Source organism: Macaca fascicularis, chromosome 6 (genome assembly GCF_037993035.2).
Source record: "Macaca fascicularis isolate 582-1 chromosome 6, T2T-MFA8v1.1".
Taxonomy (NCBI): domain Eukaryota; kingdom Metazoa; phylum Chordata; class Mammalia; order Primates; family Cercopithecidae; genus Macaca; species Macaca fascicularis.
In genome coordinates this window covers 123,125,686-123,143,051 of record NC_088380.1, presented here as the reverse complement: position 1 = coordinate 123,143,051, position 17,366 = coordinate 123,125,686, and the positions used below count along the sequence as shown (strand labels likewise).

At 41.5% G+C, this 17,366-nt stretch overlaps 1 protein-coding gene and 1 pseudogene across 9 annotated transcripts in view; both read left to right on the top strand.

Moving 5' to 3' along the window:
- Nucleotides 1-17,163, top strand: part of SEMA6A (semaphorin 6A) — a 133,758-nt gene extending 116,595 nt beyond the window's left edge. For all 9 annotated transcript variants that reach the window (XM_005557569.5, XM_005557568.4, XM_005557565.4 and 6 more), the window contains one exon: nt 12,901-17,163. In XM_005557569.5, coding sequence (XP_005557626.2) covers nt 12,901-14,099 — 1,199 coding nt within the window. In that variant the 3' untranslated portion in view covers nt 14,100-17,163. The remainder of the gene's footprint in view (nt 1-12,900) is intronic.
- On the top strand, nt 15,362-16,298 carry LOC107130054 (uncharacterized; annotated as a pseudogene).
- Nucleotides 17,164-17,366: the final 203 nt, after the last annotated feature.

Genomic DNA, 17,366 nt, shown 5'->3' with positions numbered 1-17,366 from the left:
TGGAAATCTAGAATAACCCATATTCTGATATGTTTAAGAAAAAATCTTTTTCCACGAAAAATATTCTTAGCATACTTAAGTTCAGAGAATGACTATGAAATATTATATATGTGTTTGAAATGTGATAAAGAGTAATTTAAAGATTATTACTGAAAACAGGTTTCAAATGCCACTTTCAAGTAAGGAAGGCTCAGAAATCAAATTGTTCTTAAAGAAGAGCATGGTTAAAATTATTGGTTCTCTTATGTTTTACTTAACCTCAAAATTTTAACAACTGTTATGTTAACCATATGTATTCCTTTTTCCTTCCTAAATTATATGGCTGCCCCCCTTTTTTTTTTTTTTTTTTTTTTTTCATCTGTCACTTTCATGGCTTTGGAGGGGAAGAACTGGAATTCTGAAAGCCCTAAAAAATAATAGTTTAATAATGGTGACAATCTCATCTCAAAGAAAGGCAAGACAGCAACCTTTCCTTTGTTTCTTTTTTCCTGCATTCACCAGAAATCGAACAAACATGTGCTATATATAAACCTTATGCTGAGTGTTACAGAAGATACTAATTTGAATTTCACGTACACCTGGCATTCAGACAGCTTACAGTCTAGTGAGGGATACCCAAAGGTGATCTAAATGCTGGGGCAGAGTGAAGTCTGCCGGTAAGGGAAGTCAAGGAAAGAGGGGGAGGGAGAGTACTAAGGGAGTCTAAGGGGAGGCACAGCTAATTCCAAGTGGGGTACACAGGAACGACCTTGCAAAGTCTTGAAGGAAAAGTTAGATTTCACAAGAAGAAGGGCATTCCAAGCTGAATAAAGTCCATGACCAAGACACCACACTGTGAAATGACAGAGTGTGATGATAAAGAGGCAAGGAGTGTGCGGTGACTAAAGTATATGGAGGACTGGAATGGCAAATGAGATTGAAATCATAGCCTGGAACCTTAAATGCCATGACAAGGAGCTTTGGCTTTAGCGACAGGCAGTGGAGGCTAGGAAGGTAGATGGTGGGAAGAAAAGGACCACAGGAGGGTAGAAGTGGGGAAAGACTAAGATAGCAAGATTGATAGGTGATACATATGTAATAAATTGGTCATTTAATCATATTAGGTTATTAATTACAGGTACACAATAAGTTTGGGAAGTGGAATTTTGCATCAATTTTGGATCTAAAGTGTCTATTACTACACATTGCCGGCATTTTCCTGGTAGATGCTTCTTGCCTATCTAGCTCTATCCTAGGTAAAACCCCAGGCAAGCTGAACTCCAAACTTGGGCTTCTTCCTCTCTTTAGTTAAAACAGTAGGGTTCAGCTGAGCATGGTGGCTTAATTAATAATATAATCCAGGATGCCACTGTTTATTTTATAATATTTTATTATAATTTTTATTATAATAAAATTATTTAATATAATGTTTATTAATATTTCTTGGTCACCTATGAGAAAAGGAATCTACATGTAGTCTCCGGCTTTTCTTTGAGAGACTGAGGAAAATGATATTGTGAGCAAGTAAGGTGCTGGGCTCTCAAATGGATGATGTGGGTTTCCATGTTTGAACGTGTGCAGGGGGAGAGGGTCCAAAGCCGAGAAGCCCATGTGGGAGGCTGTAATTGTTCTTTCAGTAGTGTGGGCATGGATGTAGATTTGATCTAATTAATTTTGTATCCTTTTGACAACTTGCTGAATTTATCTAAGGTCTTGATGAGATTATTGTGGAAAGGGTAGAAGGAAAAAAAAAAGTTAAATGTCAGCCATGTAGAAAGCTGTTTCATCTCTCCGCCTGCCTGAATTTGCACACCAGTATTTGAATTTTCTTTTCTAGGGATACCACTAACCTTTTATTTTTTAACCTAACATTCATTTTCTCAAAAAATGAAGGACTTAAATTATGATTATGGAGGCTTGAACTTTTGCTTTTAAAACGCCAACTTAAACCTTAGGGTATTAAAAAAATCAATTCACCTTCTAGAGGTGCTTCTCACCTTTAATCTCTAGCCACTTTTTCAAGCTGCATCTACTTGACATGACACTTTACCCCCACCCTTTTCCCTCAGTCTCTTCCCATTCTCTCCCATCTTTTCTACAAAAACACACACAATGACAAAGTTTTCTGACAGCTTAATGGAACTTTCAAGGACTACGGGGACTAGGTTAAGTGTGATCTTATTAACAGAACATCTGGAATAGTTAAAAATTTGCTCTTTAATTGGTTCAACGGCACTGCGTTCATCTAGATTTTGTTTTGTCCTAACAATAAAATTGTGAAGAATCAATTTGTAGTTTGCATTATGTGGAAAAGTGGGAAAATAATATTCGCTTTGTCTCAGACCTTTCTTTCTGATAGCCTAGTTTCATCAAGTTTTTTTTTAAAAGGCTGGTTAGAAGTTTTACTTTGCAAACTTCACTGCTCCATAAGCAAACTAGTCCACAGAGGGCAAAACAGTGGAAATCAGGTAATTTCCTGAGAATAGCTTCTCTTTTCTTGACATTATAGATGAGAATGGCCTCAAACTACGTAGGGCTTGCTCAAACTAACTACATCACGCACGCCATTATCCTGGAAAGACAGAGGATGAAAAAGCTGGGTTCATTTGCTGGTTCCAGGGAGATGTAGGTTATGCAAGTAATAGATAAACTCTTGCAAAGCCTATGGGCTGCTCTGAGGGACTGAAAGGAGCCATGTGAACCTCATTATATGTAAATATCTTAGCACTTTAAATTATGGAAACGCCCTGAAGTAAACTACTGAAATGCAGTTGGATATATTGAAATATACTGGGTGCACAGTAGATGGGATCTTAATTGGTGTCAGAAAGCCAATTACAGGCAATGTGAAGGTTTGTCACCCTTAATTAATATTTCTTAAGCTCTTATAAGTCTGTAGCCTGACAACTATCTTTGTAAAGAGATTCATTTTTAATGGCGTAATAAAATTTTTTCCACTCCAATTATTTTTAAATTTCATATTTTTCAAAAGGATGCATTCCTTTTCAAACAGATATCTGCAATTACTTTTTTTTTTTTTTTTTTTTTTACTGAAATCAGAGGCAGTCATGAACTGTATAGAAATAATGGAAGTTCGGTATAGTCAACCACTGACAATGCTTTATTAGGAAGGAAAATGGTGTCGAGAAATTTATAGGGTAGCAAACTGCATTATGCCTAACCTTTTGGACATATTAAAGCATGTCATTTCCAGTCTTACAGCCTCTTGTTATTCATAAATAATAGATAGCACTGGACACAATCATCTGACATTTGTTAAGGTAATAAATATACCCTAAGTGCTGATGGGTCTTGCACTCCATGATTTAAAAGCACACAGCAGAAATTTAATGTAACTTAAAATGTCTTATGTAATTCTATGGATTTGCAGATTCAGTTCAACTCAGCAGATCAGTAAGCACAGAGCTCTGTTGAGTGAACTGTTGTGCTAGGCATCTTTTATTATTGTAAATCAGGACCTTACTTTGGGGAATGACACATGAACTCAAGTCCCTCTTTTCACCCCGGGAATATAAAGGAGAAGAACCTTCATGAGTTTCTTTTCTTTTGTCTAGTCATGCAGAGATGAAGGTAAAGATTTTGGCATCACCTAAACCATTCTCAAACATTGCTTAATAGCTGTAAGTTGAGATGAGGGAGTGGGTTTTGAGATGATATTAGATGCAGGCCTTTAAAGGAGGCCACTCTATCCAATGGTGGGCTCCATCAAGCATTCTGCTTCTTCTGCACTTGAGAACCAGTTATGCCTGGGCTGACCCAGTCTAGGACATACGTGAGCTCTGGGGTACCAGTCACTATCTGATGGCCACAGTTACAGACATGAGGAGTATCAGAAATTCCCCCCCCATGTTTTCATACCAGAGCAAATAGAGACCACAAGCATTTTTCAGCCGTTTTGGTGCAAGCAAATCGGGTTGATTCTTTTGCAGGAGTAGCAGCACAGTATTTTGCGCTATATGCCATGCTTTTGACAGATACCAAGGGAAAGTGTTAGGAATTTGATTGTCTTTCCAATAAAAGACGGTCGATTTCATATTCTTTATCAGAGCTTGATAACCACAGTAAAGAAATTATCCAATGAGACCTATTAAAGATGTAGAACATACTTTGAACACCAAGGAATACTTAGTGCATTTATTTATTACTTATTTTACAGATTATTTTGAAAGTCTTGCTATATACTGCCTCAGTGGTGTCTGAGGTTGGATTTTAAAGCTAAACATTTAGATGTGTTTTCTGGAATATTATTTATGGCATTTCAGGATAGCATTTCTCAAGCTTGAGGGAACATAAGAATCATCTGGAGGCCCAGTTTCTGGGCCTAACCCAGAGATTCTAGTGCTGAAACTTTGGGCAGGACTTGAGGATTTGTGTCTCTAACTAGTTCCAGGTGATGTTAATGCTGAGTGGCACTGATTCAGGACATTTTCCACATTGCTGATGGGCTGTCTTATTTAAGTTCACTAGTCAAGCTTTTGTTGTAGTTTTAAATCCTTATTTTTCCACTCTTGGCTAACACAGTTGAACTCTACCAAAGTGTTGCGTTAAAATAGTCTAATCTTGGACCCTGTACAAGACAGGCAACTTGTCAAACATTCTAGAAACACTGTCCTTACATTATTAATTGAGCATTAACACATTTTCTGCACAATGCCGACTGCTTTGTGTTCATTTATTCAACCTATTTCATCCTTCCAACAATGCTCATCTTATAGCCAACACTACTGGGGCCTGGAGACCGAGTGACATGCCCAAAGTCACACAGTTAGCTATTTGTAGAGCCAACATGCAAACTCAGGTCTTTATGAGCTCAAAGTTTATGTTCTTAACCAATAACACCCAGTCTCATCTTTAACCAGATCTCAAGAACTACATTTCTAGAAAATTCAAGTTGGAAGATTTAGCAGTATTGAACCAGACCTGTTTCTTCATATCTGTTTTATCTTTGTTTATAGAGAAAAATCAAAGCAAGTAATCAAATAATCCAAGCAAAGACGGCCCAAATTTCACAATTTTTTAAGGAGGTCCACTTCTCCATTTTGTGGCTTCGATGCCCTATGAGAGAGTAAAGGAAGAAGATGGGACTAGGAAGTTGGAAAATAGAAATGCTTTGTCTAGTTTTAGAAATCACTTAGACATTGTGTTTCTAGTCTTATTTAAGAAAGCTGATGAAAGAAAACTTCAAAAAGCAGGAAAATGCTCCTTGCAGACTCTGCTAAAACTTTGCCAACATAAAAGAATCATTACCTTTACAGGGACAGTAACAGTTCTAACACATGAAACCACAAACCAACATTCCAGGGCATGGCTTTTAAAAATTATCTTATCATGACCCTCAGTCTAGACATCAGTCCGTGCTCTGGCTGTAGCACTCCCATTGGCAATGCCATTTCTAAAGCAGTAGAGCAGTGGAGGAACAGTGAACTGAGCGTTCCCAGCACACAGGGAAAAATGAAGCTGTTTCTTCCCTAAAAAAATGAAATCGAATGAATTCCAGGCTCATTCTCCCTTCTATTCCTGTGATGACATCCCAACAAAAAAATGCATCACTTTTAAAGGTGATGGAAGTGGAAGTGGGTTCGTCTACAGTCAACCACACTAAGCATTATTTCAATATGTGAGTTTTAAAATAGCTTCTGAATTGAGGATATTAAATAGCGAGGCCAGGAAGCTACCTCTACTTTGACATGGTCAGTCATTAACTTTATATATCTTGAAGACCATGGCGCCTCCTGGTACCTAATCTGTAGCCTGCCAGGAAACACACACACACACACATGCACACACTTAAGGGAACAGGAAAGTTTGAGTTACAAACTCCAAGCCCATTTCCATGGCTGCTGGCATGTCCGTTTATTCCTAAGCCATCTGGTTCACATTATGCCGTAAGACAAGAAGAAGGCTGCTTCCTGCCCAGATAACCACAGAGAGTTCCCATTTCACTTTCAGTGTGGTCATCTCTTGGCTGGGGTGTGGCTTTGAGAATAAATTGTCTCCAGTTAGGGTTTTTCCCGTTTGTTTTCTTCTCCTCTTAATAGGGATTACAGCGGGCTCTGTGTGGTTAGCGGGGTGATGCTTGGCTCGTGATTAGTTCATTCATTCATACTGTCTTGCAGGACCGTGAGCCTGGCATTTTGTTGCAATAAGATTTGCAAACAAGAAAAATTGGGCTGTTAGATTCCATTCACTCAAGTTGTTATGAGGATTTCAAGGAAATTGTAGGCTTGTCTTACTATAAAGCAGAATCAAGAATCTATTTTTAGGGGATCCTACTCCGGGGCTTTTCTTGGTGTTTTGCCATCTTTCTTAGCTCTCAGACCCAACACAAACCCTCTCTGGCTCAGTAATGGAGGAAATGTCCATCCTCCTTTTTGCCTTTGCATATTTCTCTAAAGGACACAGAGAGGCTTTGTTGTCTTTGTGGTCACCGGGTCCGCTTTACACAGATGCCTATTAATCACTTCACTATGGAGACAGACACATCCATCATATCACAGCAGCTCAGAAACAGGCCGTCCAGTGAAAGGGGGTGAGAGGGGAAAGTGCACACTTAACCATTTCGAGTTAGGTTACTGGCTGCCTGGGTCTTACACACTTAGGGTGGTAATTGGGGTGGGGGTGAGTAGAGCTCCTCCTTTGTATTTAGCTTAATAGGTGTGATTGGTTTTACGTATTTTTGCTTGTCTGTTTTGCTTCACATTTTGATAGGACAGATAACATCTCCCAGCTGTTTGTGTAAGGTGCAGGGGATAAGTAGATTGAAAGTTTTAATTTTAAAAACAGTAATAATAAATGCAGGTAGACTAGCTGTGCTTTTGATGCAATGATACTGACTCTTTGAAGCCAAGAGTTTTTCGATAATGGATTCGATGTGGAACAGAGCAAGCTGAAAGTTAGCTTTCTCAGGTAAGAGAAACTGCAGATAAATTAACCAAGAACTTTCCTTCTATGAGTGGCAGATCTTCTAAACCTCTTTTTTAATCATTCAAGGCTGTCCACAGCCTTCCAAATGATGTTTCTAGCTCTTGCTCTTATATTTTCTCTACAAGTGCTGATTCATGTATGCATTCCTTTACTATTTATTTAAAAGATATTTACTGAGCACCTTTCTGCCTGAAGATTCAGTGATGAGTTTTAGCAGTCCAGGTGAGAAAAACAAGTATCATACTAGTGATGATTTTAGGATAAAGGAAATGCAGAGCTCTGGGGACACTTGTAGAAAGAAGAACTTACGTGGCCTAAGGAGTCAGAGAAGGCTTCCCCATTTAAGCTGAGCCCTAAAGATAGGGTCTGATGAGTGGGAAAGTGAGTAGGGATATTCCAGGCAGAGGGAACAGCCTGTATGAGAGCCATGAAGCAAGCTAGCGTATGGAAGGGTGGCTCATGCCTATAGCCTAAGAGACTAGAAGGGAGTTAGACTATTTGCTATTACTACGGCCTTCCCTTTCCTTCCCTCCAAGCCTCAGTTCTTGTTGCTCTCTCCACTCCCGCTAAAATCCTGTGCATCTTTAAGGCTTAGCTCAAACACCATCTCCAATGTAAAGCTTTTGCCCACTGTTGAAGCAGAAGTGATATATCTCATGACATAGCCACACTTTGGATGGAGTTGTGTGCAAGCACTTGCCTTCTTCCCTGCTGGTTTATGCCTCATTCATTGTTGTCCTTCCCCGACACCTAGTGCAGTGCTTGGTAAATGTTTGCTGAAGGCAGCCACAAAGATGCTTGGAGCCAAAACCTTGTTCTACTAGGAGAGTGATAATAAAGACACAACCCAACCCTAAGTTAGGGGAAAACATCATTTCTAAAGCAAATTGTCTGAGCCTGGTGCGAGGTTCCCTTTGCACAGAATAGTATCCGTGAGCAGGGCTACTAGAAAACATTTTTTAAAATAAGGAATGTAGTGTTTGATATTTCAAAATTTATTAACATGGTCATCATAGGAAAAGTCAGAATTATACTGGGCTTCCTCTTGGTTTACAGTTTACAATTGTTCTTATTTTGAATCACATGTTGCAGGGCCTGGGGGCAGGGTCCTTCATAATCTTTTCATTGCTTTGGACTCTAAAGAACTTCAAATTACTTCTCTGAGGCCTCCCTCCAGCATCTGAAAACTCTCACCTCAGGAAAAAAAAAAAACAAAAAACAAAAAACAGTGGAGATTCTATTCTTTCTCAGTTCTGCCAATTTAAGACATGATTTCAGAGAAATTTCTAAGCCAGGGTGTGCCTTGCTTCCTGCAATAGGAAGGTGGAAAGAATAACCATTTAGTACCTTATGACTGGTGAGAAATAGCTGGTGGTTAATGAATCAATGCAAAGGATTTTTCAAATATTGTTTTCATTACTAATGCCCCATTTTCAATTGGTGAGAGCAGAAGAGGATGCAGGGGTTGGAAGAGGAAGGAATTTCAAGACCCTAGGGTAGAGAAGCCAACTCTGATTGTTCTCTCTGCAGTGGGAGGATACCTGAGGAGGGGAGTATACCACCCTCCAAGGGCCCTTCACCTGCCCAGGGTTTCCATGCAACATCTGAAGCAAGGGATACTCAGCTCTAGCCTGTTGCCCTTTGCCCTTTGCCCTTTGCAGGGATGCATTTTTGTTTTCTAATTATTCAGTTCCACTGGAGCACTCAGTTGTTGCAAATAACCCATTTATCGTCATCGACTCTTTTGGATTTTTCCCAGAACTAATTTCATTTTTGAAATAGTTTCTCTTCTTATTGTTTTGAGCAAATTACTGAGCACCTTTATAGATTTATTTTTATTTGTCTCATAGATGCTACTATTAAAGTTCTTTTATATGATTGGATAGAATTTATTTCCATGACTTCAAAAGCAAGGGGGTAGTCGCTCTAAAGATGACCCACTAAGTTTAGAAGTTCATTTAAAAATAGCTCTACAATGTATTGAAAAGCCATTTATTCAGCAATCGAGTATTGAGTTATCCAACTAAAAGCTCTGTGGATGGCAAGGGTTATAAATGCAGAAAAAATGTGGTACTTGCCCAGGATTTGTACTCCACTGAGAATCCAACTATAATTGCCAACATTTTCCACTTTTGTTGTTTTAATTATTTCAAAATTCAGTAACTATAGGCATCCTGAAACAGTATGTGTTCCCTTATATTGCTTCGAAATCTCATATCACCTTTTTGCCTGCATTTAGAAGGCATGAAGTTTAGACCTGGAAGCACAGGTCTACTCCTCTCCAGTGGGAGACCAATAGCAAATGGAATCCAATGGAGCAGCTGCGACTATCACTTGGAAGCCCTTTGTGAGCCACTAACCCACCACTCCTCCTTTGTGGCTTCTTTTGAGCTTTAGATTCATCCAGCAAACTACAGCATTTAAGCTCTTTTCTATTTTTTATTTCCTTTGATTCTTGTAACAACCCAGTAAGGCAGTAAGATTAGGTGTGTTCACCTCATGCTACAGATTAAAAAACTGAGGCCCAGAGATGTTAAACCACTTGCCAAAAGGTCGCTCAGCCAGTAAGTGGGAGCCTGCAATTCCAAGCCCACTGAGATCTTCTCTAGCTGCTTACATCACCACCACTGACCAGTCTGCTGTTTCCAAGCCTTCACAATGGCTGTGCCACAAAGTTGACTTGATCATTTCTGTGAATGCTTCTTTGGCCTTTTTCATGATACAAGCAGAAAGCTTTAAGTTTGAAAGGCATTTCCAAAAATAACGTTTACCTTATCTTCTTCAACTGCACTTTCAACTTACTCTCTGATCTGTTTCTATCTTTGGACATTTCTGAATTTACACCAGCAGATGAGGAAAGCCCTGTGCCTCCCCATGGATAGATGAAGAGATGCAAAAATGTTTTTAAGGCCACTCTTTATATAACAAAATGAGACGGGGGAAAAAAAATCTGTCTGAGATACCATTTTCCTGAAAGGTCAGATCCTACTTAACTTGTTAACAACCAAAAACCTGAACTCAAATATCATCCACTAAAAAAGAGTTCTTCCCAGTGAAAGAATAAGTAGCTTTCATGAGTCCAAAATAGCCAAGGACCTTCAGACATGAAAGAAGAATGATATTTGGGAGCTACAAGTAAGGCTAAGAAGCAATGGATACATGTGAAAAATTTGCAATTCTCCCAGGGAAACCAATGGATTGCTCTAGCTTTACTCTCTCCATGTTCCTTTTAAACTGAGAGGGCAATTTAAATAATAGAATGCCAAAGTCAATTATAAATAGCTTCCTATTATAATACACATTTATTGGGAATATCCAGTCCCCCTAAATTTGGTTGCCTGGAAGGGTTTCATGAAACACTCATAGCCATGAAAAACATACGTAATACACCCCTACCCCATCACTGGGATCTAGCCTGTGTTAAACTCCCACTGAAATCACCAAGTCAATGAGGGAAATTAAAACCCATTTTATCCACAGGTGTACATTTGTGTGCAATTATATGTAGGGGGTTAAAAATGATGTTCAGTAGAACCCCATACATAATCAAAATTGAAGAAAAATCAGTTGCTATTTTAGCATAATAAGGAAATGCAAATTTAAGAAAGAAAGAAAATTTTCATTAGCACACTTCCTTGGTGAATAGGTATTAAAATATATTTGAATGCAGGACACCCCGCTGTTTGGGGAGCTTCACACATAAAAGGTGTGAGTTACAGCCAAATTATCCGGCTGTTTTTTGCTTCTCAGTTTCTACCCCTTAATAGCTGATGGAGATAAATCTGGAAATATTTGAAAAGCATCACATTTGGAAATTATTTGATATCTTACCATCTTGCACACTCTTTCCTTATGGTGAATTACCTCAACTGCCTTTTATTACCGAGGGTATTTGTTGGGTCACAGAATCTTTATTTCTTAAGAGATATTTGCTGCTTCTACTTAAGTCACAATCCTTTGTCACAGGACAATCATTTCCACAGCAACCAACTGTGATGTCACAACTGAAGGGAGGAGGACCCTTAGGAAGGAAAGAAAAAGAGAATGTACTTTTCAGGCTAAGGTTTCTGGGTTTTAAAACCATCACTTCAGAAATCAAAATATTTTAGCAGAAAAAACCCCATGACAAAGCTTCAAGGTCTCAGCTGTGACAAAGACAACATTTCAGTAGAAGTTTAAGGGTTGCATGTTGTGGGTTTGGGAAGGGGTAGAGATTTTTATTTCCTTTCATTCTAATTCTGTGCCACTGATACCTGCCAGTAAAATACATTAAATATATTCCAGAAAGAGTTGATTTAGTAGATGAAAAATGTGTCTCCCGAGACCAGAGAAGGTACATTTTCTGTCTTGCTATCATTTCCATAATAGGAACAATGTTTACATTTCTGCAGCCCATGCAGTGCCTCTAATGTATTCGTGTTCTTTCACTCTCCAGAGGCAGGAATTGAGGTCTTTGAGATTTTATTTTTTAGCGACTGCATCAAGCACTTAAGATCTGACAATTGTGATGTGTATTCTCACTTGGCATTAAAAAATAAAAGCTTCAGTGTTTGCATTTGATTAGAGTAGCTCAGCTGGGTGGCTGATTAAGCAGGAATAGTGAAAGCACCTTCCTTCGGAAACACTGATTCCTGGTTAATGTAGTGTAAGATTATGGACGGGTGTAGTCACGTAATTTTTATTAAATTGAAGAGATTAGCTCTGCTGAAAAATCTCACTGTGACAGCAAACTCTAGGTGCAATAATGGGACCTAACATTTAAACCCACTACAGGGCCCCAAATGGTCTTATTTCTAAATCTTCTTTCAGTTCCAATGAGAGAGCTTCATTCAAATATTCAGCATATTCACCTGAAATTGAGTTTGCACTGTTGTTTTTTTTTTGAGAGGTGATGCAAAATCAGCACAAACATTTGTAGTCTGTGAACTTTAGCTTTATTCTCTCAGTGTAAATAAAAACGACACACACTGTCTTTCCTCTAGTTGCTTGAAAGGGAAACATACTTTTCCCCAGACAGAGGCTCGGGTGGCCACAAGGGGGTCATCGGAAAACATCCCAACTGGAAGCCTAGAGTGTTGTGTGATTTGTTCGGTTAACATGCGTAAAATTGTTGCCTCTTCCTCCAGACTCAGGATAACTTAGTTATCCCAGTTCTAGGAGGGGAAGATTAAAAAGCCATAAAGAGGGAAAGAAAGATAAATAACTTTTGAAAGCCAAAACCTCCCATATTCCATGGAGTGAAGCAGGGTAGAAAGTGCAGGTACTGGAGAGAGTGAACAGCACTTTTCCTTCCTTCCCTCCTTTCCTTCCTTCCTTCCTTCCTTCCTTCCTTCCTTCCTTCCTTCCTTCCTTCCTTCCTTCCTTCCTTCCTTCCTTCCTCCCTCCCTCCCTCCCTCGCTCCCTCACTCGCTCCCTTCCTTTCTTTCTTTCTTTCTTTTTTGAAAAGGAGTCTCGCTCTGTCGCCCAGGCTGGAGTGCAGTGGTCTGATCTCCGCTCCCTGCAACCTCCGCCTCCCAAGTTCAAGCAATTCTTTACCCTCAGCCTCCAGAGTACCTGGGATTACAAGCCCCTGCCACCACGCCCGGCTAATTTTTTTATTTTTATTTTTGGTATTTTTAGTAGAGACGGGGGTTTCACCATCTTGGCCAGGCTGATCTTGAACTCCTGACCTCGTGATCCACCTGCCTTGGCCTCCCAAAGTGCTGGGATTACAGGCATGAGCCATGGCAGCCGGCCTGAACAGCACTTTTTTAGACAACAAAGAAGGCTACAAATGGAGTCCATTTACATACTGCACACGAGGGGATTGGGGAGGATTAATTAGTTAATGTTTGGCAAGCTGAGCTTGGAAGACAAGTTGTGCAGAGGTGCTATTGTCACTTATTACTGTTATTAATTAACAAGGTGAATGCTAAACAAAAACAAGCCTCGGGGTGTGCTTTCATTTCTTAACGCCATATGCGATGTCTATTGCAGGAGTGATTCGGGAAAGTTACCTCAAAGGCCACGACCAGCTGGTTCCCGTCACCCTCTTGGCCATTGCAGTCATCCTGGCTTTCGTCATGGGGGCCGTCTTCTCGGGCATCACCGTCTACTGCGTCTGTGATCACCGGCGCAAAGACGTGGCCGTGGTGCAGCGCAAGGAGAAGGAGCTCACCCACTCGCGCCGGGGCTCCATGAGCAGCGTCACCAAGCTCAGCGGCCTCTTTGGGGACACTCAATCCAAAGACCCGAAGCCGGAGGCCATCCTCACGCCACTCATGCACAACGGCAAGCTCGCCACTCCGGGCAACACGGCCAAGATGCTCATTAAAGCAGACCAGCACCACCTGGACCTGACCGCCCTCCCCACCCCAGAGTCCACTCCAACGCTGCAGCAGAAGCGGAAGCCCAGCCGCGGCAGCCGCGAGTGGGAGAGGAACCAGAACCTCATCAATGCCTGCACAAAGGACTTGCCCCCCATGGGCTCCCCTGTGATTCCCACGGACCTGCCCCTGCGGGCCTCCCCCAGCCACATCCCCAGCGTGGTGGTCCTTCCCATCACACAGCAGGGCTACCAGCATGAGTATGTGGACCAGCCCAAAATGAGCGAGGTGGCCCAGATGGCGCTGGAGGACCAGGCAGCCACCTTGGAGTATAAGACCATCAAGGAACATCTCAGCAGCAAGAGTCCCAACCATGGGGTGAACCTTGTGGAGAACCTGGACAGCCTGCCCCCTAAAGTTCCACAACGGGAGGCCTCCCTGGGCCCCCCGGGAGCCTCCCTGTCTCAGACCGGTCTAAGCAAGCGGCTGGAAATGCACCACTCCTCTTCCTACGGGGTTGACTATAAGAGGAGCTACCCCACGAACTCGCTCACGAGAAGCCACCAGGCCACCACTCTCAAAAGAAACAATACTAACTCCTCCAATTCCTCTCACCTCTCCAGAAACCAGAGCTTTGGCAGGGGAGACAACCCGCCGCCCGCCCCGCAGAGGGTGGACTCCATCCAGGTGCACAGCTCCCAGCCATCTGGCCAGGCCGTGACTGTCTCCAGGCAGCCCAGCCTCAACGCCTGCAACTCACTGACGAGGTCGGGGCTGAAGCGTACGCCCTCACTAAAGCCGGACGTACCCCCTAAACCTTCCTTTGCTCCCCTTTCCACATCCATGAAGCCCAATGATGCGTGTACATAATCCCAGGGGGAGGGGGTCAGGTGTCGAACCAGCAGGCAAGGCGAGGTGCCCGCTCAGCTCAGCAAGGTTCTCAACTGCCTCGAGTACCCACCAGACCAAGATGGCCCGCGGCAGAGCCGAGGACGAGCCGAGGACGCTGGGTCCTCCTCTCTGGGACACAGGGGTACGCACGAAAATTGGGCCGCGTGGTTTGGTGAAGGTTTGCAACGGCGGGGACTCACCTCCATTCTCTTCCTTCACTCTTCCCCCACACCCTACAATAGGTCGGTCCCACAAAAGACTTCAGTTATCATCACAAACATGAGCCAAAAGCACATACCTACCCCATCCCCCATATACACACACACATGCACACAACACACACACACGCACAGAGGTGAACAGAAACTGAAACATTTTGTCCATAACTTAACGGGACGTGGCCACACTGGGTTTGCGTTCCAACCTGCAAAACACAAATACATTTTTTAAAATCATGAAAATTTAAAAAGACAAAAAAAAGAATTCATTGATAATTCTAACTCAGACTTTAACAATGGCAGAAGTTTACTATGCGCAAATACTGTGAAATGCCCGCCAGTGTTACAGCTTTCTGTTACAGCAGATAAATGCCATGTTGGGCAACTATGTCGTAGATTTCTGCTCCTCCTCTCTTTTAATGAAATAACGTGACCGTTAACGCAAGTAACTCTTTATTTATTGTTCACCCTGTTTTTCCTTAAGGAAAGGACTCTTCCAGATATCATCCTATGAACAGCTCTTCCGAAAGCCCATTGAAAGTTAAACTATTTAACGTGAAAACCATTAACTGGAATAATTGAGTTTCTTTATTTTTACAATAAATTCACTGAGTAAATAAGTTGGAGCTGGAATTCTGAGCTTTGTGTTTGGACTGTCTGGTCTGTAGCTAAAGGAAAAAGTTAGGAGAGGAATATTTATTTAAATCTATCAGTTCATTTGCTGGTCAGGTCTCTGGCCTATAAACATGCAAAAAAATTAATTCATGTCAAAGTCCTTCCAGATCCTAATTTCTAAAGCAATCAGGAGAGAAGCTTTTAGAATGGCACATCATATCCTATTGGTGCCAACATGGTTTTGTCCATGGTTCCGACTTTCTGTGAAGGCACCAGCTTGCAATATGCCATCTCATTTCATGTTGCATGTGAGACAGCAAACAAAATCCACAAACGGTGTGAACTAATTAATATGCTGGCTGCTACCTTGCATAAATTAATGATTTGATCACACGGGTTCTTCGTGGGGTTACATCTGTGAATAGCCTGTTTTCCACATGTAAATTTGTGCCTTACACCTTGAGTTGTGTACACGTGTAAACTGTCGTTATGATCAACTTTTCCCCCTTTTGAAATAAGTGCAGATATTTATTTAACCCTCCCTTCCCCCCACCCCCCCTCCAGCCCTCTGGAAAACTGGAGTCAAGCAGATGGAAGAATGCAGTGGTGATAGTTGTCATGCTACAGCCTGAGAACGCTGGGCAGCACCACACCCTCCAATGCACACTGCCTTCTAGTTGTGCCAACTCGAACCACCCTTTGGCTGTGCTGCCAAGCATGGACCCCAGTGTTGTGGGTGGGAAATCCCCTTTCATCCTCGAGAGCTCCCTGCTTCCCTTAGATTATTTCAATACGGTGATTAGCAAATAAGGATTTGCTAGCAGAAAAGGGACTAACGTCCCATTCCTCTTTTCTGCTGTGTCCACTGGCTAGAGAGCAGGCTGTGTGTGGTTGGGCAGACACCTGGGAGGAGTCCCCAAGCCATGTGCATAGCACACACATGCAGTGCACACAAAGAAATGACATGGAAATAGATGCAGGCAGGCTGGTCCCTGCTGTGATTAATGAGTAACTCCAGGTACAAGTCCGACCACAATGGATGCTGCAAAAACGTTGACTGGGGCAAAGGATTTTTTGTTTTATTTTTTATTTTGTTATTATTGTTTTTAGGGGATGGGAGGTGATGTGTGTTTTTCTCCCCTTGGTTTTCATTTGCTCAACACAAAAGGGACTTTTGTTTACTCTATCATGAACAAAGGAACTGTCCACATACTGTAAACCATGAGCAGTGTTGTTGTTTTAAACAGTTATACAGTATATTTGGTGGTCTCTTTGTCTGTTTTTATTTCCAGTTGGATCTTCTGGGTTTAGTTTTGTCTTTAAAAAGAATTCAAAAAAAGACTGACAATGACAGTTTTGAGTTGGATAGTGAAAAAGTGGAGCCTCCATAATCAGTTGGTTGCCTTCAGACCTAAGTACTTAGCTGAGGGTGAGAGCCCTTTGTTCCAAAAGTCCATTGCAGTTTTGCTGTTGTTTAGGGGTAGGTGATGGTGGTGGTTGTTTTCACTTTTTTTTTTTTTTTGGCTTTTGTAATGGAATCCATGTTCACATCCTGTAAACTCTGTCCCCTGAAACCCTGAAGTATTTTCTAGAAATTGAAATACTGTTTTCTTCCTTGAATTTTCTCTAGAAATGCAGAAATTAGGAAGGCGATGGGTCTGTATCCCCCGACCCCTTCTTTCCCATGCTTGACTCCCGAGAGTACTGGCTGTACAGCACCCATCATTGACGTGAGCGGCTGTCTTGTCCAGTATTTGTGGGCCTCACTGCCTCAGCTGTTAAGGAGACCTGTGTCAAAACTTACATCCACATTCCTACGCCCCCACAACCCATCACTTCTGGTGTTAACCCTAAAATACCCACATGTATTGAGCTGGTCTTCTGCATTTAAGTATTTCTTCCCATTTGTTTTCCCCACTGTGTGTGGGGGGAGGGTCCATAAACCCGAGTGTGCCTTTGCTTTCCACCCTTGCTAGACACTGGTAGATGCAACAAATTCAGATTTGTATTTGTTATAAAGTTGTAAAAATATTGTGATGTCACCAATTTTCCTTCCATCTCCACATCCCCTAACATCTGATTCACGACTTAATGTATGTTGTAAAAAAGGAAAAAAAAAAAGAAAGAAAGAAAGAAAGGGAAAAAAGGAAAAAAGCAAGGAAAAGGCTCTTTATTACTTAAAAGTAATAAAACCTGACTGTTCTACATTATCTTTTGTGTCCTGAATGCTTTTATTTATCTCTTAATTTTTCCTTTTCAAGCTGCTCTCCCCACCCTTTGTGGGTATGATTCTACTCTTTCCTCCATTTCTATCTGGCTTCCAAAGCGTACATAACTATAGAGTTTGATGTATTTGTTTGCAGTGTCCACACCCAGCCACCCCCACCCAAATTATTGACGGTTTCTCTGCTCA